This window comes from Dermochelys coriacea, chromosome 7 (genome assembly GCF_009764565.3).
Source record: "Dermochelys coriacea isolate rDerCor1 chromosome 7, rDerCor1.pri.v4, whole genome shotgun sequence".
NCBI lineage: Eukaryota > Metazoa > Chordata > Testudines > Dermochelyidae > Dermochelys > Dermochelys coriacea.
Window position 1 is genome coordinate 9,181,076 of NC_050074.1, and position 21,591 is coordinate 9,202,666.

At 44.3% G+C, this 21,591-nt stretch overlaps 1 protein-coding gene across 6 annotated transcripts in view; it reads right to left on the minus strand.

The window, feature by feature from the left end:
• Window positions 1-21,591, minus strand: part of FRMD4B (FERM domain containing 4B) — a 191,073-nt gene that overhangs the window by 98,778 nt on the left and 70,704 nt on the right. The window contains exon 1 of one of the 6 annotated variants that reach the window (XM_038410316.2): window positions 20,153-20,534. The exons of 4 other annotated variants lie outside the window; for them this stretch is intronic. In XM_038410316.2, coding sequence (XP_038266244.1) covers window positions 20,153-20,314 — 162 coding nt within the window. In that variant the 5' untranslated portion in view covers window positions 20,315-20,534. Of the gene's footprint in view, window positions 1-4,170; window positions 4,287-20,152; window positions 20,535-21,591 lie in introns of those variants that run through there. One more of the 6 variants, XM_038410324.2, reaches the window with a different exon arrangement.

A 21,591-nucleotide genomic window follows, 5' to 3' on the forward strand; every position in this document is an offset into this window, starting at 1 on the left:
ACACATATTGCCAGAAAAGGGGAAACGTTAATGCGATATGAGGCCATTAGAATGGTAACTGACTAATGATTTCTGCAGATGCTGTCAGGTGATCCTACAGCTAAGGCTGCATTTCCTGTTGCTATAGACCATAGTTTAATGTACCCAATACAGTTATGCCAATGTTGTTGACTTTCTGTATGCATCCTGCAAACCTTCACATTTGTGCATGCAAGCTGGCATTTGCACAGGCAAACCAAGCAAAGAGTACAGCTAAGATGCTGAGGCAGGGTTCTGAAGCACCATCGGTGTGTGTGTGTTTGTGAGAATGCAGCATGCCCATTGCTTGCTCCTTAGACCCAACACTTTGTATCTGACAATCAGAGTCCAGTCTCTCCAGCCAATCAGCACATAGGCTCCCCTAACATTTGGAGGTATTCTTATCTTCCTGAGAGAGAAATCCTCCAAAATCTGATTGACGGGGCGAAAGGTTAGCTTTCTTCCTGGAGGAACAGCCCATTTCTGAAGGGGGTGTGTGTGTGTGGGGTCTTCTTTAAATAAAGGGCCCCTTTTAATTTGGAAATGGAAACATTTCACAGTAAATACATACATGCCATTGGCAGTGATTTTATTATTCTGCCATACTTATGGCTTTACACTATATGGATGGCCCTACCAAATTCACGGTCCATTGTGGTCAATTTCATGGTCATAGGATTTAAAAATTGTAAATTTCACGATTTCAGATATTTAAATCTGAAATTTCACGGTGTTGTAACTGTAGGGGTCCTGATCCAAAAGGGTCGGCGGCAGTGGCGGTCGCAAGGTTATGGTAGAGGGGTCGCAGTATTGCCACCCTTTACTTCTGCACTGCTCCCTTCAGAGTTGAGTCCTCGGCCAGCAGCCACCGCTCTCCAGCCACCCAGCTCTGAAGGCAGCGCAGAAGTAAGGGTGGCAATACCACAACCCCTTCCCCCCACAATAATGCTGCAACATCCTCCTCCCTTGCAGTCCCTTTTTAGATCAGGACTCCCAATTTGAGAAATGCTGGTCTCCCATGAAATCTATACAGTATCAGGTAAAAGTACACAAAAGACCAGATTTCATGGTCTGTGACGCATTTTTCATGGCCATGAATTCGGTAGGGCCCTAACTACCGTGGAAAACCAACAGCAAAATGGGACAAACATAGGCCTCAAAACTTCACAGTTAAATGTCAGGAAAATTAATAGGAAGCAGTGCAAATCTGCAATAAATATTGAGTCAATGCAAAACTTCATAGAACATCTGCTTTCCTTGGCAGTGACACAGTTTATAAATCAGAGCTTGTTAGTGGCATACTTATCACACACAATGCTGACACTCACAATAACGGTGTTGTTACCCTATAAGAGGCCATGGTAATGTTTTGTTCCAAGGAGTCATGACAAAATCTCCTGGGAATGAATGGAAAAGCTCATGACACTGGGTAACTCTTGTGATAATTAAGCAATAGCCGAATGACACCAGTTTAGGGCACACTGCTAAAAGGAAAACGTTCTCCCTTCCCTTGAGCACCCAAAGCAGTTGCAGCTGATACAGATACGATACATCAGAAGCAGAACCAACAGTATGGCACAGGACTAGGAAGTCAAGAGACCCGTGACCTATTCCTGGCTTTGATCACTTAAGTTCTCTGTCCTTCAATTTCCCCATCTGCAAAATGGGAATAAAGTTACTGACCTCCTTTGTAAAGTCCTTTGAGTTTTCCTGATGAAAAGCACTAAATATTAATCATCATCATCATCCTATTAGGTCAACTCTTTGGGGATATCTGTGACTGATTCTCCTCCTCCCCAGCCCCCATCTCCTCTTCCTTCTCCTCATTTCAGTCCTATCTTACATACCTTCCCTTCACCTAAAGGAAATCTGGCTTCTCTCAGTGTTGTCGTTTGCAGTTTATCATGACGTAGCTCTGACCGTAGAGAGGGTAACAGCACTGGAGACGGTCTCCTCTCAGAGCTTGTCTATACAGGGAAATGTACTGTAATAACTGTACCACAGCACTATGCTGATTCTGGGCAGCGCTGCTACCTATAGGGCACCCTGGGGAGACCGTCATAACTTAAGACGGGCCCCCAGAGCTGTCTAAGTTATGCAGGGGGCAACGACAGTTCCCAGAGCAGCCCAAGACTAGGAAGGTGCAAAGGTGGCTTAAAAGTTACAACTGCCCCTCCCTGCAGCCCTGGGGATGCGAGTGCTGTGCCGGTACCCCTTAGAGATGCACCCCTGATCTTTGTTGGGCATTTCCCATTTTATGGTGGTGGATAGCATGGGTGACTTCCTGTCTTGCTGTTTCCATGGCCTGTGAGTGTTTTTTCTGCATTTTGGGCAGGTTTCCTCGCTGCCCCTGCCTGAACGCAGCCTCATTGGAAATCTGTGCGCTTACCTCACGGAACTAATCCGCGGGCGGGAGCTCAGCAGCAAGGCTGGCCCAGCCTCCCCTCTTGTGCTGGGATACTTCACCGGGCTTTTCAACTTTTGAGAACATTGTCGGCATCCAAGACGCCATCCTTGACCCACTTGAAATGGCCTGCTGGGGTATGTGAACAGTTACAAAATAAAGACTAAAACTGCTTTCTCCCTACGGCATGCTGCTTCCCCCATCCCAGATTTCCTTTCTTCTCTGATGGCTTCACATATGTTGTCTGCCTGTCTGCCTCCCCCTTCATCTCCCATGTTTGCTCACTGCACTTCCTCAGAGGCATCTCTTGCTCCCTCGGTAATTCTTCATCGCTTTTGTCCTCGCCTCAAAAGCCCATGGCAGAGGGAGGGCTTGAGGCACTACAGTGGTTCCTCAAGGCCCATCCCATTCTTGCTTTCCCAGCAGGCTCCCCGTAGCATCTTCCCTTTCTTTGCAGTCACTGCCTCCCTCTCGCTGCAGTTTTTCACCTTTCCCTGACTCCCTTCCTTGTTCTCTCCACAACAGCCTTTCCTCCCTAGAAGGCTGCTCACACCCTCCCCGTTCTTTCACTTCCTTCCCCCCACCTCCCCTTCCTTCCCCAGTGCCTCGCCAACTCCTTCTGCACGATCCTTCTCTTCCTCTATGGCTCCCCCCCAAAAATCCTGCTTCCCTTCTCACCCTGCCTACTCCGTCTGCACCTTCTGTCCCAGCCTCCGTGCCACCCAAACTTGGCAGCCTTCCTCGTTTTCTTGGCCGCTGTCCCTCAGGAGAACTATTCGCCAGTCTTGAACAGACATTAGGTAAGCTGGGGGGGGGGAGGGGAAGGGCTATGCCAGACAGGGCCACCTGAATTGGCTTTAAAAGTACAGAAAAAAAACCAACCTTCTGGAATAAGGCAAAGATTTAGCCTCATGATCCATTAATGAGTGTCCTCATCAACAAACAGAATTTCTGAAGGTAGCTAGTCTTGATGCACTAGCTTGCCCAGGTGACACATGCATTGTTAGCCATTTAAATGGTTTTGACAGAATTGGACTTTCCAGGCTTCTTTCTTAAAGGAGAACAAGGGTGTCTGATCAAAGGGGCCTTTCTGATAAGGCTGTTAATGAGTTCCATGTGCCCTGCCATATCTTCGGTGCCAACCCTTTCATAAGATGCAACGAGGATGGAGGAGCGGAGATCTTACTGATGAGACTTTGAACATTTACAAATTGAAAGGGGCTACTGTGCCAGTTACTGACTGCCTTTCCTCAGGACTCTCTCCGTGTTGAGTAACGGGGTTTGAAATATTTTTTTTTTTTAAAGCAGTGTATCACGGTAAAAGCTGAAAATGCATTATCTGTGAAACCGAAAAGGATGGACCTGATATCCAGCAGCAAAGTTGCTGGTTTAGATTTAGCATTTTCATTTAAAAAAAATGCCAAAGCAGTGATTAGAACAATGGCAGGGAAAGCAGCTGTAAATGCTGAGAGTAAACAAACACACACTCCCCATGCTGGAGTTCAGAAGATGCAAATAAAGTTAGGAGAGCTAATCTTTAGAAAAAGAGCTAACACAAATGTTTAAGTCTGCGCCATGAAAGGATCCAAGAGCAAGCTCACTTGTTTTCTGTTGTCTTCACGCTCTCTTGCTGCCTGCAACTCTTACCTCTCTAGAGCTCTATTCTGTTTAAGTCAGGACACAGTGCAACAGCAACAAACATTATCATCTGTACCTGGTAAGCATCAGAAATAAATGTATTCTCTTACCTCCAAGCCACAAATTCTGGTAGTTTAAAAGGACTGGAGAAACCCAAAAAGTTACACATCAAAGAGTGCATGTACTAAATCTTTGTATTTTTCTCTCAATCTGAGCCAGTGGAAGTGGGGACACACAATCCCTTACTTCTTCCGTTGCCGTATAATCTCAAGGAAATGACCTTACTGTTTGTTGCTTTGATTACAGATTCAGAAACAAAAGCCCTTCCAGCATTAGTCAGGGGATGCAAGATGTTGAAGTCTGATATTTGAAAGGGAGAAAAAAAAATCAAAAACTTATTTTAAAAAATACCCCTTTTTGCGATCAAATTAACCAACGAAAAATAAAACCCAGCATCTACCAAAGTCATCTTAGAACGAGCCAGCCCAGTGGCAATAAGCCCTCTCACTAGGGGTCAGATATTAGATATCACCCACCCCATTGCCCTGCTGCAGATTCCCCTTAAAAGGGCAGCTGATTACTGGAGTCAGCATACCCAGTTCTATACCATGCCCATAGTGCAGAGGGCAGAAAGGGGGAATAGAAACTAGTGCAAACCTGAGGTTTAAAGCACTGCACTGAGTGAGGAAATCTGGGTTTAGTTCTTGCTCCAGCCATTTCTGAAGCCTGGATGCTTCTTTGCATCTATGACTGGGGTTGGGGACAAACTGCTCTCAGCGGCCAACTAAGAGCCAAATATATATATACCTGGCCTCTGACATGCACACCTGTTAACCCTTGATTTATCTGTAGGAACATTTGGGAGGAAAACCAGGGACACCTTTTGACCACAGTTGCCAACTTTCATGTGATAAATGAGTACCCCAACTTCCACAAAAAGCCAAAAATCAAGCTAATCCCATTTCAAAACAAGCCAATCCCTAAGAACCCCAACACTATGTGATTAGATCCACCCAGCGTGCAGTTTGGGACTGTGGTGGGCCCGCTGTGCACCCTTGACTCTCTCCCCCCCCTTGCCGGGAGCTGATCAAAAAAAAGAAGCTACAAGCTACAAGTCAAACAAACAGCAAGCCAAAAACTAGCCAACAAGCAACTCACAAACCAATTAAGCCAAAAACAAGCCCAATTTCTGCTGTTTTTTTGCAGGTTTGGCATTTCTGCTTTTAACTGCACTGTTGTACGTTAAACCAGGAGAACTTTTCAGAGGGAGAGAATGGAAAAAAGGTAAATATTTGGCTCAAAATTGGGGCTGCTCCTGCTAAATAGGAAAGGCTGTCTGTCGTGTGGCACAAAGACGCCTCTTAACTTCAATCAGAAATCTGTGCAATGGTTGGGATACGTTAGAATTAGTACTAAACCCCACCCCCTCCAACCTGCCCAGTCCTCGATGGCCTGACTGAATGTTGGGTCTAAAGCAGGGGTAATCCATTATTTTTTGTCAAGGTCCAAATTTCTTGGTCAAAGTATAGACAAGGTCCAGACTCCAGAGAAAATAACCAATATAACAAACAATAGTGATGATAATAAGTAAATACAAAGATTTTGGGGTCTGTTCAAAAGGGTATGGTGGTCTGGATTTGGCACATGGTCCACCTATTGACTCCCCAGTCTCTAAGCCTTTCTGTATCTTATTTCTCCAGTCCAAGTAAACAATGCTGCGATGGTCAGAAACTGCCTGCATATAAAGAAGACTGCATCGTACACTACTAGAGCTTAGAACTTCATTGGTTGGTATGGAAGTTGCTTTCTAGCCCCAACCCAAAATGTGAACTTTGCTCAGACACTGGGCGTTAAAGGAACTACTATTCATTCCAATTCAATGCCAGTGAGGCAGGAGAAGCCGCAGGTATTGTTATGGCAGGCATCCCTGAGGGATGCTATTACATATAAATCTTCCAAGCTCACATGCTAAGAACAAGAACAAGATCTGACTCTTGTAAAGTACATGCTGCATTGTTAATTTTTGGACTGCAAGGTTTATATAAAAGGCACCTTCTGGAAGCGTTGTTGAGCTAGCAGCAGGAGAACTCACCCTCTGCCTTGGTCTCTGATTAGAGTTTCCAGTCTCTCCCAGGCAAAAGGAGGGCAGAGATATCTGGATCCTACCCTTTGGCCAAAGATGTCCCAGTCTCAGTCTGCTTTGGGGCCATGTTCTCCACCGTGCCTGGTAGAGGTACCTGGGTCCTCCCTCTCCACTGGGTTCCAGCCCTTTTGAGGAGCTGCACCGGCAACATCCTCCAAGCTGAAATGCCTAGTGTGCTGTCCTGGGCCACTTCCTACCTATACCCTCCTTTGCTTGGGGCATGGTCCCCTACAGTTCCAATAATCCAGAATTTAACAGAGTCCAAAATGAGCAGAGCCCGGCAGGGCCTACTGGTTCTCAAAGCAGGGTTGGAGAAGATTACCCGGGGTCCTTATCAGAGCTGTGATCCATCTCAGGGTCAAACTTCCATCTGGCTTCCAGGAGAAGGCTTTATCTTCCCTCCAGCCAGTTCACCTTCCCATCCACTTTCCCCGGGCTTCTGATCTCCTTTTAACCTGCTCCTCTAGCCACAGCATGCTCTGCCAGCCTGGAGGGATGGGGTTATCTGGGCCCAGTATTGTCCTTTAACACCTTTGGGCCCAGAGTGGGATTTGTACACCCTAACACAAGTCCCCAAATCGAGACACCTACTGATTTTCAGAGCGGCTGGGCACTTGCAACTCCAGCTCAGATCAATGGGAAGTACAAATGCTCAACACTTCCAAAAATGCACTTCCGAAAATGCAATTCCTTACATGTCTAAAATTGGACTTCTAACGACTGGGGCATCCAAATTACAGACCAGATTTAAAAGCATGCGTTTTTTGACTACAGTGGAAGCAGAAGCACTATCGCCAAACCCACACAGTCAAACACAGAGTCCGGCCCCCAAAACCATGAGATTGGTTTAAAAATCACAAGATTTCTAATATATCTTTTTGGTTCTCTATGTTTGCCTTCTGGCTTTAGAGCCTTTTAGGTGCACTCTGATCATGTTTTCACACTTTTTTTTTTAATGCAAGCTGAGAGTCCCATCTGATCACATGACTCCAGGAGCTGATGCTTCAAGAATAGTACCCAGGATCATGAGACACATAATACAATCATTAGAGTTGGCAACATTGCAGAAGTAAGGCTCTTGTGTCCACACAGATTCAATCAGTTACAAATCAGGGTTGCAGCAGTTAAATGAATGGGTAACAGCTGACATGGTTTTAGTAAAAAATTGAGTTCATGTCATTAAAAAACCCAAGAACCAAGATGGAAACTAGACAGTGAGTCATTTTTCCTTTTAGCAGTAACAGAAAATGTGAATGTTACCGGTGTGATGCCAACTTCTGCCCTGAGTGGAACAACCACCTGGGTCAGGAATAACAGGGACATGTGGCAAGAAAGAGAAAAGGCTGCAAAGCCCTTGGGAGGTTCCCAGCATAGGCACTGCATAATTTGGTTGTACCTTTCGGGCACATGCAGCTTTTCTGAGAGGGGGAAAACAAAGATCAGAATCTGAAAAAATACATACGGTGTGCCTCTGGGTGCAGGGAGGACTACCAGGTTTACAATGGCACCGTCATACCAGGCCCACAATCAGAAGGGGTCCATTATGGTTCCCAAGAAGAAGTGTCGGAAGCTCCCTAGAAGCAGGTGGGCCACTAACACCCAGAGTGTGGCCCTGCCCCCCCCCCGGAGCCCCACCTCTTCCCACCCCCATTCCGCCTCTGCCCCTGAGGCCCCACCCTCACTCCACCTCTCCTCCTGAGGTCCTGCCACTCACTCATGTCTGCCGCAACCCCTACGCGCACCCCCTGACTCACCCTTAGGCAGGAAAAATAAGTGATGGGGCCATGGCCCCCTGTCCCAGTGCCCTTGTTGCCAGTTGTCGACCAGAAAGTCCACTTGAAAAGTGGACCTGATAGTGTCCAGTCAACTGGAGTAACTGCAATGAGCCTCCCCGCCAGGAGCGTGGGAAGAGCAGCTACTGCTGCCTAGAGGAGCTGCAGCTCAGCTGGAGAGAGAGAACCGACTCCCAAGAACCCGGCTCTGGAGGAGAGAGGTAGTTACTGGCTCCACGCTGCCCTGGGGGGGGGGGGGGATCCTGTCCGCCCTACCCTGCCCTGCCCGTCCCCAGCCCCTGCCTCACTCTGGCCAGACTGACCTCCCCACCGCCCTACACTGTGCTTGTCCACGACTCCTGCCTCACTCAGGAACCGACCCCCCACTGTGCTGTTGCCCCTGGACCGCTGTCTCGCACTGAGGACAATCCCCCCACCTCATGGGGGCCTACAAATATGTTTGGCGCTGGGCCCACATATGGTTAATCTGGCCCTGGCAGGGAGATATAGGGACATGCAGTATTTTGACTGGTTACAAGGGCAAAAGTAGTAGGTGTCTAGTAGCGAACCAGAGTTCTGCAAACGGAGAATGCCACTGGGAGCAGCATTCCTTTATGGTGTTTTGGGTTTGTAACAGCAGGGCTTTCAGTTGAGGCATAATCCATAGCCAACTCTAAATTGACACGCCCTCCCAGCCAAATTCAGGTGTGGGAAGAACAGTTGCATATTGGTTGACTTCAATGGAGTTATTCCTCTACACAGGGCTGAATTTGCCCCTATGGAGTCAAATTTTTTAAAAAAAAAACATATGGGCAATTTCATGTCTAATGTGTGGGTGCAATTGCTGCGATTGCACATGCAAATGGAGGCTTAGATTCACAACTGGCTTTTGCAACACCCCACCCCCGAACATGCAACTGCAGTAATTGCGAGCAACAAATGCAGTATTGTGAATACATCTATAAAAAGTCAGGCTCTAGTATTCTCTGGTGAGCATCTGCCTTGATGGAGGAGCTGCTATCTTTCTGGGGTAGGCAAAAAAAACCAAACAAACCCCAAACACTGTTAAGGAACTCTTTCCTCTCTCTGTGAGAGAGTATATATAACCACAACCCTTCTTCCCTCTTTCCCACCCCCACATCTGTCTATTCTCTTATTCCAAATTGGAAGATTGGGCCAAAAGAAATCTAATGAGGTTCAATAAGGATAAGTGCAGGGTCCTGCACTTAGGATGGAAGAATCCAATGCACCGCTACAGACTAGGGACCGAATGGCTCGGCAGCAGTTCTGCGGAAAAGGACCTAGGGGTGACAGTGGACGAGAAGCTGGATATGAGTCAGCAGTGTGCCCTTGTTGCCAAGAAGGCCAATGGCATTTTGGGATGTATAAGTAGGGGCATAGCGAGCAGATCGAGGGACGTGATCGTTCCCCTCTATTCGACACTGGTGAGGCCTCATCTGGAGTACTGTGTCCAGTTTTGGGCCCCACACTACAAGAAGGATGTGGATAAATTGGAAAGAGTACAGCGAAGGGCAACAAAAATGATTAGGGGTCTAGAGCACATGACTTATGAGGAGAGGCTGAGGGAGCTGGGATTGTTTAGTCTGCAGAAGAGAAGAATGAGGGGGGATTTGATAGCTGCTTTCAACTACCTGAAAGGGGGTTTCAAAGAGGATGGCTCTAGACTGTTCTCAATGGTAGCAGATGACAGAACGAGGAGTAATGGTCTCAAGTTGCAATGGGGGAGGTTTAGATTGGATATTAGGAAAAACTTTTTCACTAAGAGGGTGGTGAAACACTGGAATGCGTTACCTAGGGAGGTGGTAGAATCTCCTTCCTTAGAGGTTTTTAAGGTCAGGCTTGACAAAGCCCTGGCTAGGATGATTTAACTGGGACTTGGTCCTGCTTTGAGCAGGGGGTTGGACTAGATGACCTTCTGGGGTCCCTTCCAACCCGGATATTCTATGATTCCTGCTTTTTTTCCCCTGCTCTTCCCTCTTTCTTGGTGCTACTCATTCTGGAAAATAGGCTCCTGTCCTAGCTGAAATCCATGGGAATTTAGCCACACCCTTCAACAGGAACAGGATTTGATTTTCTGTCCTCTTGTTCCATTTCTCTCCGTCCTTTTTATCCCCCCACCACCCTCCTCTTCTTTGTCCCATTATCCCTCTTTCTTTCCTTGTTCTCTGCCTCAGCTTTTCACGCCACCTCTTTATATCTCCAGCCCCTGCCCTTACATGCATCCTACTTACTCCTACATGATTCTCTAATCTCTTGACCTCCTCCCCTGTGAATCACAAACAAGGAGCTGGTTGTATGCAAGAAGTTCTCTCGCAGCAGGTAGCATCAGACACAGTAGCACACTCCACCCCACCCAGACACCTCAGAGAGCAGAGGACCTGATCTGGGGATAAAAACCTAGATAGTCTGGTCCAAAAGCAGGCAGAGGATAACTTGTGAGTAACGGCCAGATAGCTATTATCATTGTTACATCTTGCACGCTCTCGGTATGTCACTTCTGCAAGGCCCGCAGCTTCCACTGACATTGTAAGGATCTGTCTTAACTTGAACAATGAAGAGGAGTGGGCACTGGAGCTCTGGGAATGGAGACATCACACTGTGAGATAATCATTTATCTATTCTATGTCAGCTTCTGGTCCCCGCAAAAAGGGCTTATCTAGAAGTCATACAAGAGAACAGTAAATAACGTGACAGCTTTATTTATATATACTGGTACCGCATGTGCAGAGGCCTCTGGATAGCTAACAAGCAAAAAACGAGGAGGCAAAATAGTCCAACAAACGAACAAGAGAGCAGGCAGAGAAAAGAGAAACCAAGCATCCTAGACAGTCTTCATCTCCACAAACCACATGTAAGACAACAATAAAAGACAGAGTAGGGTATCCATATACCTGTATATGAAAATGGTTAATCTTGGGATTGCTAATGACATCACTGTTTAAAGCATGACCAATAGTTGTCAAATTTATTGACATGTCCCAGTTTGCAGGTAAGGGTCATATCAGCTTTAGAACTCAGGTCTCCTGACTCCCATTCTTTGCCCTTTACTCCTGTTTGTAAAAATCTAAAGCACTAGTGTACCACTTTGACAGTAAGAGTTTTTTTTTCTAAGCCAGGCCATACAATTAGCTGTCATCCATTTTAATATTAAACTTCTGCTTCTAAGTCTGTGGCAATTCAACGTTTGTGATTAGAAATGGGAATCAGGAGACCTGGAGTTCTAATCCTAGCTTGACCCTAACCTGCAAACTGAGACATGCCACTTCATCTCTGTGCCTTTATTTCCCTGACCTAAGCTGTTTGGGGCCAGGACTTAGCTTACTTTGTGTTTGTACAGTGTCCAACAAAATAGGGCCTTGATCCTTCTGGGGCTACTGTAATATGAATTAATAAATACTAGTAAAAAGTCAATGAAATTCACAACATTGGAATTTCTGATACATAATGAACCAAACAAACATCACAGATCCTTGGATGGAGGACGCAAACAGGTCATCTTTAATCCAGGTGATTTTTAAGTGTCAAATAATGAATGGCTCTTGGACCCTACAAGTGATTGGAGACTGAGCTAGAGAGGCAGACAATGTTTGCATGACAAGAAATTAGCACACTTAAAAAAAAAAAAAAAGAAGAAGAAGCTGAAAATAAGCATGCCCCCCTTTGTACTTTTATTCAGGATTTCTAGATGAAGTTTAAGGAATTGACCTAAAAATGGTTTAGAACCTTCCAATTGGAAAAGTTGCCTCTCTTCTCTGCAAGGGCCCTAACTGCTTTGGAATTTGCTTCCCCTTTGCTCTGAAATAGCCTAGACTAATGACCTTCAGGGCACATAGCAAAGTATATATATTTTTCCCGGGCATCTGAAAATAGGGAGGGGGGGAATTATAAGGATGATGGCAGAGGGCAGCAATTTGAGTTTTTACATTGCATGACTTGCGGATGGAGGCTTAGAATTGATTACACTGCCTCACATTCAGGGTATTATTTGCTTTGTCTTTTTATGTTAGTTATTTTTAAAGCATTTGTACAAATCTAAAGAAATGGTAATTTACAGAGAGAAAGAATGAATGTGCATGTGTGTTTGTGTGGAAGGATAACTTAAGCTAATCTATCCCAATGCTGATAACCTGATCCTCTTTGCAGTCACTGAGAATGTGCTTGTCTCCATCTGTCTACTAATGACTAATTATGACTCTGATGTCTTAAGAGGGATGCCCTGATTTTTAGGGACAGTAAAACTAGAAGACAAAGATATTGCAGTATTATTTTAAGCACTCACTGTCCACTTGATCTTTACTGAACACAGGCAAATGGAAAGACAATGACAGAAACCAAAAAGGACAAACAGAAATGAAGAAACAGTTAAAATTTGCTCTAAATTCCATTTATGCTAATCCATCATCCAGTGAAAGGGAATTAACCAGACTTTCTGGAGAAGTTTGAAACATCTGTGGAAATGAAATGCAAGGAGATTCCCCATTGGACACCTCTATAAGAGTTTGTTTTTGAAAACTAAACACCAGCTATATTTGAAATGTTAACGTATTAGTGAACCACATCAGACTGAAAAAAAAATCACAGCTCATATAAATGGTTAGTGAATAGAGGCCTCTGTTTTGAAACTGGCACTGCGACATCTAGAAGGAAATGAGATGAAGCTCAGAGTCTGCTTATGAAGTTTGTCTGCTAAAATGGGAGGGAAGGGGCAGCGCAAAAAATTATTTGAACAAACTCTTTCAAACAGAAACTGTTATATCATGTGCTCAAATGGAAATGTGTCTGGCAGAGATATTTGGAAAGTTGTTTTTGGAAAGTTGAATGTGTAAAATTAAACTTAATTCTGAACTGGCAGGGTAAGGTGTGCCCTGAGCAAAGCTCTGTTCTCAAGACTTCAGAAGGTGTTAAAATAGTTTAAAACCTGCTTTCAGCTGCTGATTAAAAAGAAAACCATTGCACTGTGTCTGAATGTTCTCTGCTTGCGAGGGGTATTTGAAAAAAAAAAGGGGGGGGGAGATCACTTAATCAATAGTAAAGTCCAAGATAAAAATACAGAAAAAGTATTTCTGAAAGGCATAATTGCATTGATTCAAATCCCTTTGCAAAACTGACACATAACCACAGCAAAGGTTTTCAAAAGGGACTCATGATCCTGGGTGCTCAGCTTGAGACACTTAAAAGGGGCAGGCGCTTAACACTTTCTAAAAACCAGGCCCCTTTAAAAATGTCTCATGTTGACCAGATATGGGGACACTCAACTCAGTGGTCACTTTTAAAAGCCTCGGCCCATCAAGGGGGATCTAGGTGTTCTGAAGACTCACATGAGCAAAAGCACTGGCCATTGGGCTGGATCCTGTGAGGTGCTGAACACACAAACTCCCACTCCCTTGAGTATTCCACACTCCTCAGGATCAGGCCTATAGAACAGGATTGACTTTTCTTTTCTTTCTTTCCTTGAAAAGGAAAAACTAGAAAGTCTCACATTTTTGGTCAATATCTGTAAGAAAAATAAACGGTAGGGTGTGGTAGTACAGGAAATGAGTAGTTATAGCTGTCCAAACTAACTGCATTTGCACCATAGGGAAGCAGAAATTCTCCATTTCCTCTCTTATTCCTCCACCCCAAATTAGGTGTGGAGCAGACATATGGAGTGCCAAGCTTCTGCACTGTTGCTTCATCAGCAATTTATTCACCTGACCTGGAGAAAACAACCGTCCTGAGGTTAAAATGAGCGTTGTCTATAAATCGCACAAGTTCAGCGTACGTACCTGCAGAGCAGATTCTGAGAGACGTAAGTTGTTCAGTTATACACCTAGTTTCAGAGGTGCCTCTTCCCCACTCTGCTTTTATGTCAGACATATGCTTATAATGGTGCCTCGGATTTTTATTCCATGATTTTCCTTGGGCATCAGAATGGTTTCTCCTCTTATGCATGTGTGGTACACACACCCGCACATGCCAACCCTAACAGTTGATCCTGGAGTCAGTTGTGTTTTAACTTGCAAAACTCACTTGTCCACACGTCCTCAGTTTGCTCCAGTGGGATCAGAGCATGAAAATTCTGTTGCCTGAAGTGCAGGTGCGAACGATGGAAGAGAATGCTCTGGGGTACATGCATGCAAAGTAACATGCACGGTAGTTTGGAGTCTCAGTGATAATCAGGACAGTAGTATGACAAATAGCTACTAGGTGGGAAAAGCATTGGTAGCAGGTTCGTGTACCCAACATTGCTCATTAGTCTCAAAGAGAGAGAGAGGATCCTACATAATATGTTCTAGCCCAGTTCTCTTTTCTCTTTACCTGCACTGAAATTAGATAAAACACAGATGGCCTTTAACTTCAGAAGAGAGAAATCTGTTTATTTAAGGCAAATGAGGTCACATTTTTATATTGGAAGAAATGTCCCCGACACTCATAGATGCTAAAGTGAGCTTGCGCACCCCAGAGGGTCTCCAGTAACATTTCCCAGTGGCCCCAAAGAGCTACAGATATTATTGCAAAGATGTCACACCCTCTTTCCTCCCTCCCCCAACCAAATGGGTATCATGCTTGGAGATGTCTAAGCTGCATTTTTTATTTGGGATTTTTTTGTCCAAGCCCTAATGGTATTCGCTTTTATTGACTTGCCAAAGTTGCAAAGAATGTCCGTGCCACCTCTCCATCAGCACTTTGCACCTTTCAATGTTATTTCTAGGGTACGCTCCTGGATGCTCTATGCTGTATGTAAGAGACAAGATGCCTTGGCATGAGATTCAGCTCTCTGACAGGAGAAATTCATGTACAGTACCTTTTGTTCTTTTATCCAGGGTTCAGAGGTTATTTAAGAGGGAAATAGGACACCATGTCCCCTGCCTACATCACAGGAATTCCTCCAAATAAATAGGGCTGAGCAAATAAACATTCCAGCTCAGTTGGCAACTGTGACAGCTCAGGTGATTACAGGCCTCCTGAGGAGGAGACAGTTTCAAGTTCCTCCACTGGGGATTCTTTGTGTGAAAGACAGGCTGCCAATTCTACATCAGAGTCCAAACCGAGCAAGTCCCTGTGTGCACGTACCTCAGTGTGTGGCTGCCACTGAGTGGTCAGTCAGGTCTCCAAGGCAGATCTCTGTGGTGCCATTACCAAGAACAGAGGCCTCCAGGTACTCTGTTCACATGACAATCCCCTCACATGAATCAAGTTGAAAGGTGTAGGCAAGTGCGTAAGTTCTAGGGTATTTGTTTCCCCATCTGACAGATAAAGTCAGTTCTCTTTTTAGGTTAAGCCTGGTTGTTGGGCTCATGGCTGAATACTAATGGCACCTCATTCACCCTTTAAACTCAGCTTTGCAAGGAAAAGTCATGAAAATTCACCAGCCCAGGAAACAAAAACCTACTGGCCCTCCCTTTACCATGATGATTTATAGTGATGAAAAAGCGAATGGTGTTTTAACCACTTGAAAAAGAGAAGTTACTGGCCCCAGGTTAGTAGTTGAGACAAAAATCTAATCACCTCTAAATTCTTCATAGTTAAACAGCAATTCTAATATCATCCACCTTGTCTTAAACCATATTTACTCTAAGAATACCACCCTAGCTGGGTTTCTTAGTTGTTCACAGCTGTTAGCTAGTTAAACCATGCATGCCCTGGAAATCGAGATATAGGATGAAATATTTGAAGCCAATGAACAAATTACCCTTCAGTGTTTTTACTAAGAAGTGACGATTGCCAAATCTTTTGTATACAGTCTTATTTCACCTCTGGAATAGGGACACAAATGAAATCCAGAAGGCTGTGATTATTTTCATGCAATTAAATCCTTTTTCATCGCATTAAGTGTCTGTTCAGTTCCACTCACTAGTAAAAGGATGAGAATGACAAAGGTGCATTTCTGAGGTACTTATGTGCCCCCCCCCCCTTTCTGAGGTATCAGAGCACTTCACAATCTTTAACATATTTATCCTCTCAGAGTGGGAGGTGATGTTATCCCCATTTTACGTACAGGGAAACTGAGGCATAGAGAGGCTAAGTGACTTATCATTGTCAGAGTCTGTGGCAGCACAGGGACATGAACCCAGGTCTCAAGTCCTAGACCAGTACCCTGACCACTGGACCATCCTTTGCCCTCTGAGAGACCTGCTCATATATAGGCTAAGATTCAGTACCACATTGAGGTCTGAGATTCCCAAGCTTCTTGCCAGCGTAACTCCACCCCATTCAATAGAGTTACATCAGGGTAAACTCGGAGTAATACAGTGGTGAATTGTGCCCTGAAACTATAATGCAGTGTCATGTTGACAAAAGTCCTTGAGAGCCTACGTACCCAAATCAATCATTCCATGCTTCCGCAGTTCAAAAAAAAAAAAAACCAAAAAAACCACAAAAACCAACCAACCCAACCCTCCTCCATCAAACTATATTTTTAACAAAAAGAAAAGGAGTACTTGTGGCACCTTAGAGACTAACAAATTTATTAGAGCATAAGCTTTCGTGAGCTACAGCTCACTTCATCGGATGCATTTGGTGGAAAAAACAGAGGAGAGATTTATATACACACACACAGAGAACATGAAACAATGGGTTTATCATACACACTGTAAGGAGAGTGATCACTTAAGATAAGCCATCACCCACAGCAGGGGGGGGAAAGGAGGAAAACCTTCCATGGTGACAAGCAGGTAGGCTAATTCCAGCAGTTAACAAGAATATCAGAGGAACAGTGGGGGGTGGGGTGGGGGGAGAAATACCATGGGGAAATAGTTTTACTTTGTGTAATGACTCATCCATTCCCAGTCTCTATTCAAGCCTAAGTTAATTGTATCCAGTTTGCAAATTAATTCCAATTCAGCAGTCTCTCGTTGGAGTCTGTTTTTGAAGCTTTTTTGTTGAAGTATAGCCACTCTTAGGTCTGCGATCGAGTGACCAGAGAGATTGAAGTGTTCTCCAACTGGTTTTTGAATGTTATAATTCTTGACGTCTGATTTGTGTCCATTCATTCTTTTACGTAGAGACTGTCCAGTTTGGCCAATGTACATGGCAGAGGGGCATTGCTGGCACATGATGGCATATATCACATTGGTAGATGCGCAGGTGAACGAGCCTCTGATAGTGTGGCTGATGTGATTAGGCCCTATGATGGTATCCCCTGAATAGATATGCGGACAGAGTTGGCAACGGGCTTTGTTGCAAGGATAGGTTCCTGGGTTAGTGGTTCTGTTGTGTGGTGTGTGGTTGCTGGTGAGTATTTGCTTCAGATTGGGGGGCTGTCTGTAAGCAAGGACTGGTCTGTCTCCCAAGATCTGTGAGAGTGATGGGTCGTCCTTCAGGATAGGTTGTAGATCCTTGATGATGCGTTGGAGAGGTTTTAGTTGGGGGCTGAAGGTGATGGCTAGTGGCGTTCTGTTGTTTTCTTTGTTGGGCCTGTCCTATAGTAGGTGACTTCTGGGTACTCTTCTGGCTCTGTCAATCTGTTTCTTCACTTCAGCAGGTGGGTATTGTAGTTGTAGGAATGCATGATAGAGATCTTGTAGGTGTTTGTCTCTGTCTGAGGGGTTGGAGCAAATGCGGTTATATCGTAGCGCTTGGCTGTAGACAATGGATCGAGTGGTATGATCTGGATGAAAGCTAGAGGCATGTAGGTAGGAATAGCGGTCAGTAGGTTTCCGATATAGGGTGGTGTTTATGTGACCATCGCTTATTAGCACCGTAGTGTCGGATGTTCAAACATACTCATGGCACTTCTTTGCAACAATTATAGGCTCAGTCCTGCTCCCACTGAATCAATGGGAGGATTGCCATCACTTCAATGGGAGAAGAACCAGGACCTAAAGCAATAGATTGTGATGCATCATTTATACAACCCCCAAGGAAGGAATATTCAGTGTAGTCATTCAACCATTTCTCACATTAATAAATAAAGCCTGAATGATTATTACACAGCCCAATTTAAAAATGTGAGGGTTGAAACCTGATCTGCATAGCTAGAGGGTGGCTGGGTACACCCCAAAGCCCAGCATACCGAGCAAGCATTCCCTGAAGCGCTCGGCTGTTTGGCCCGCCAATGCATCTAGCAGCTGTCCTTTCACCAAAGGGGGTGGGACTATCCACACTGGAGGTGTGGCCAGGCCCCTCCCACAACTGCTGAACACTGGCACAGTGAACGAATGTTACATTTTTCCAAAGCATGCACAAGTCCAGCTGCTGATCATGCTACTCACGTGCCCTTTTGAGGCATTCTGCTCTCTCTACCACCGCTGGGAACACATCTTTCACTAGTACTCCAGGGTGGGCCAAATGCAGAGTTTGGCAGTACAGGAGTAGGATACAAGTAGATGCAGAGTGCACATTTTCACTTTGTAAAATGCCCGTAAGTGTTAAGGATGTGTTGATGAAGGTTTCTTTAAAAGGATGCCACATGCCTTCTTTGTAGAAGGAGAATCATGTGATGGTAGGATCAGAGCACAAGACTAAAAAATATTAAAGATATAAGCAGATTAAACCCTCAGCACCAACAGTTACACTCAGTGGCTTTTGACAAACAAAAATTTACATGATCCTTGCTTCTAAAAGTTTAAAAAAAAACAAACAAAAAACCAAAAGCCTCTTCTAAAGCCCCTTTAGTAAAATACACAGATTAAGTCCTTGATCAGAGTCAGGGTATGTCTACATTACAGAGCCTATATTGGCATAGCTATGCTGTCACAGAAGGAGTATTTCTATTGGTGTAGGAACCCCATCTCCCTGAATGATGTTAGCTAGGTTGCGAGAAGCATGCTTCTGTCGATATAGCTGGGTCAACACTGCAGGTTTTGCTGGCATATCTATGTCAGTGAGCAGCGTGATTTTTCCTCACACCTGTGACTGAGATAGCTGTGCTTATCTTAAGTGTAGACCCAACCTCAGTCTTTACTCTGGCAAAATTCCAACCTACAACAATTTTGCCTTTCTGAAAGACTAGGATTTTGTCTTCAGAAAGATGGAGTGAAAACTAAGAACGTACTTTACATTTTGTACCATATACCTTTTAATGTACCCTTAGGAGTTCAGGTAGTTCAATTGCCAGCCTTCACTGGAATGGAATTCAATGACATGAGGTACATCCATATTGGCCATACAAGTACCATTTTGCTGGGCATACATCATAAAAAGAGGTTCTATGCAACCGGCGCAGCTGATGTTCTATCATTCAGAAGACCTTGCCTTCATTTTACAGCAGACTCCCATTTGTGGGCATAACAGAGATTTAAATAAGATTTCATATGTAGGGACAGATTTCCACTTTACGTGGCTTTCAGATGGAAGTTACATAGCGATGGTTTTGGAGAAAACCACTCACTACACACTCCATCATTTGCTAGAATACAATGTATAGAGGAGAAAATCAGCCTCATTGTAATAAACGTTTATCCCTATGGTGTGATCAGACAAAATCACGGTCTTACAGTCAGGAAAAACAAAAACAAAACCAACTGCAAGCAAGAACTGGCTCCACCTGTGATTGGATAACACAATACTTGCAAATATGTTTCTGCATTTTCTGTCTGCAAAGCAGGTGCAAAAGTAGTAGTAAAGAGAGTATCTGCTAAAACATACTTCAAAGCACAGTTATCTCAGGACTAATTTTGATCATCCTTTCCTTGGATAACAACCATTTCATGATGCAAAGTATTATATTATATTATAATATATTATATATTATTATATTATATGATAATTATATTATGATGGAACTTTCCTTAATAGCTATTCGGGAAATGCAAATAAAACTGGAAAAAAAAGCTACAGACAGACAGTTTCTCCTGCCACAGCATTTTTATTTCGGACAGTCTGATGCAAATGCAGGCTATGTATTGACTTTACCCTATCAGATTCAAAGTACGAGTGTCTGTGAGAGCAACTAACCAGTCTCTTGAAAGGCTATGATAGAAAGGACAGTCAGTCTCAAGAAACAATTTTCAACACATCAGCCTGCAAGATGCATTTTACACCACACCAACCCCACAAACAGTGATTTTACAACACAGACACACAGAGCTGATTACTACAAACATGCTGTCTTATTAAATAACTCTTTAATCACGTTATCTAATACACACACATACCACTACTAGGAATTAGTAAATTTCTGCTAGACAATACTCTGGCATTTTTAAAAGCAAACAAAGATTGCCATAGGTTTACCTGATAAACTTCTCTGAGACCGCACCACGTTCTCATCACTTGATGGCAAGCTCTCACTCTCTGTGTGTACCACCGTCTCAAAGTTGTTACTGTCAAGTTCCAAACAAACCGGCTCCCACTGAAAAGCAAGTCTTCTACTCCGCACATGAACACCGAAGCCATGATCTACTCTTTCAAAATTCTCTCTTCCTGCCTCACTCTGTGTACTCAGTTAAATGCCTACTGTTAGAGCAGCTTCATTTTATATGGAGTGCAAAGGGTAGGGATGTTGAGAGAAAGCCAGGGTCAAATCTTAAAACAAACTCCTCTTTCACTGTGCTTCCTGGGCAGACACGGAGGCATGCCCTGGGTGTTGCTTGAAGTCCAGCCAATGGCTGCAGTAGCTCAGCCCAACCAGAAGCTCACACAGCAGCCTTGTACTTCTTAACAGCTTATATAAATCTCTGTTAAGCTTCAGTAGCCACCACTATGTATTCTAATTAAATTTTAACCCCTTTTTCATGTGCCCTGACAACCACCCTGTGTATATACTACAGGAAAAGAACTGAGGGAAGTAGTCCTGAGTAATACTCTCCACATTTCGATATTCAGCAGGCACTACACACATACCGACAGCACAGTGTACACACACACACACACACACACACACACACACACCCTCCCCACTTTCCATCACCTCATTATCTGCCTGAAAGGGAACAGCACTGTCATCTGTTCCTTCCGGCTGAGCTGCTGATCAAATAATACGTTAGAAATCCTGCTTTAAACATCTTCAGGAGTAACACACGGGAAAACACTTCAGAAGAGCTCTCAAGGCAATAAAATATATTAATGTCTCTTTTAGCTTGGCTATCGGAACCTGCAAACAATGTGAGGGGATGACACATTTCACGTTACCGTATCATGCAACTGCGCCTTATAACGCTGAATGGACCATCAGCCTGCTAAAGAGAAATACTTTTGAGCTACTGTTAAATTAACATAATCCTATTAATGCAGCACTTGCTGCATTAGAAAAGCAAACAGCCTCCTGCAAGCTGAGCACCTTCGCAAACAGATCACAGTACATAAACACGCTGAAATAAGAGCCCACAAGAGAATCCCAGGCTTGCCTCAATAGTCAGTATAAAATTAGGCGGCAGCTCTGAAGCTTTAATTGTTAATGCCAGAGAACTACACCTTTTGTTTGCAGGCTATTCCTTATTAAGAAGCTAAAGGGTTCTGAAGAAAGCCGTCAGTGGGTAGGTTTTAGCTGTGACCCCTAAAAACACAAGTAGTCTGGAAAGGTCGCTTTTCTGCGACAACACAATGAACAGGAAGTGACAGTAGTGCGCTGCTGAATCAACAAATCAAGGTGTGCATAGAAGAGCTGTCATGTCCATACTTTGGCACTGGATAGTTGCAAGACCCCACTGAAAATTTTCACTGATTCATTTCAC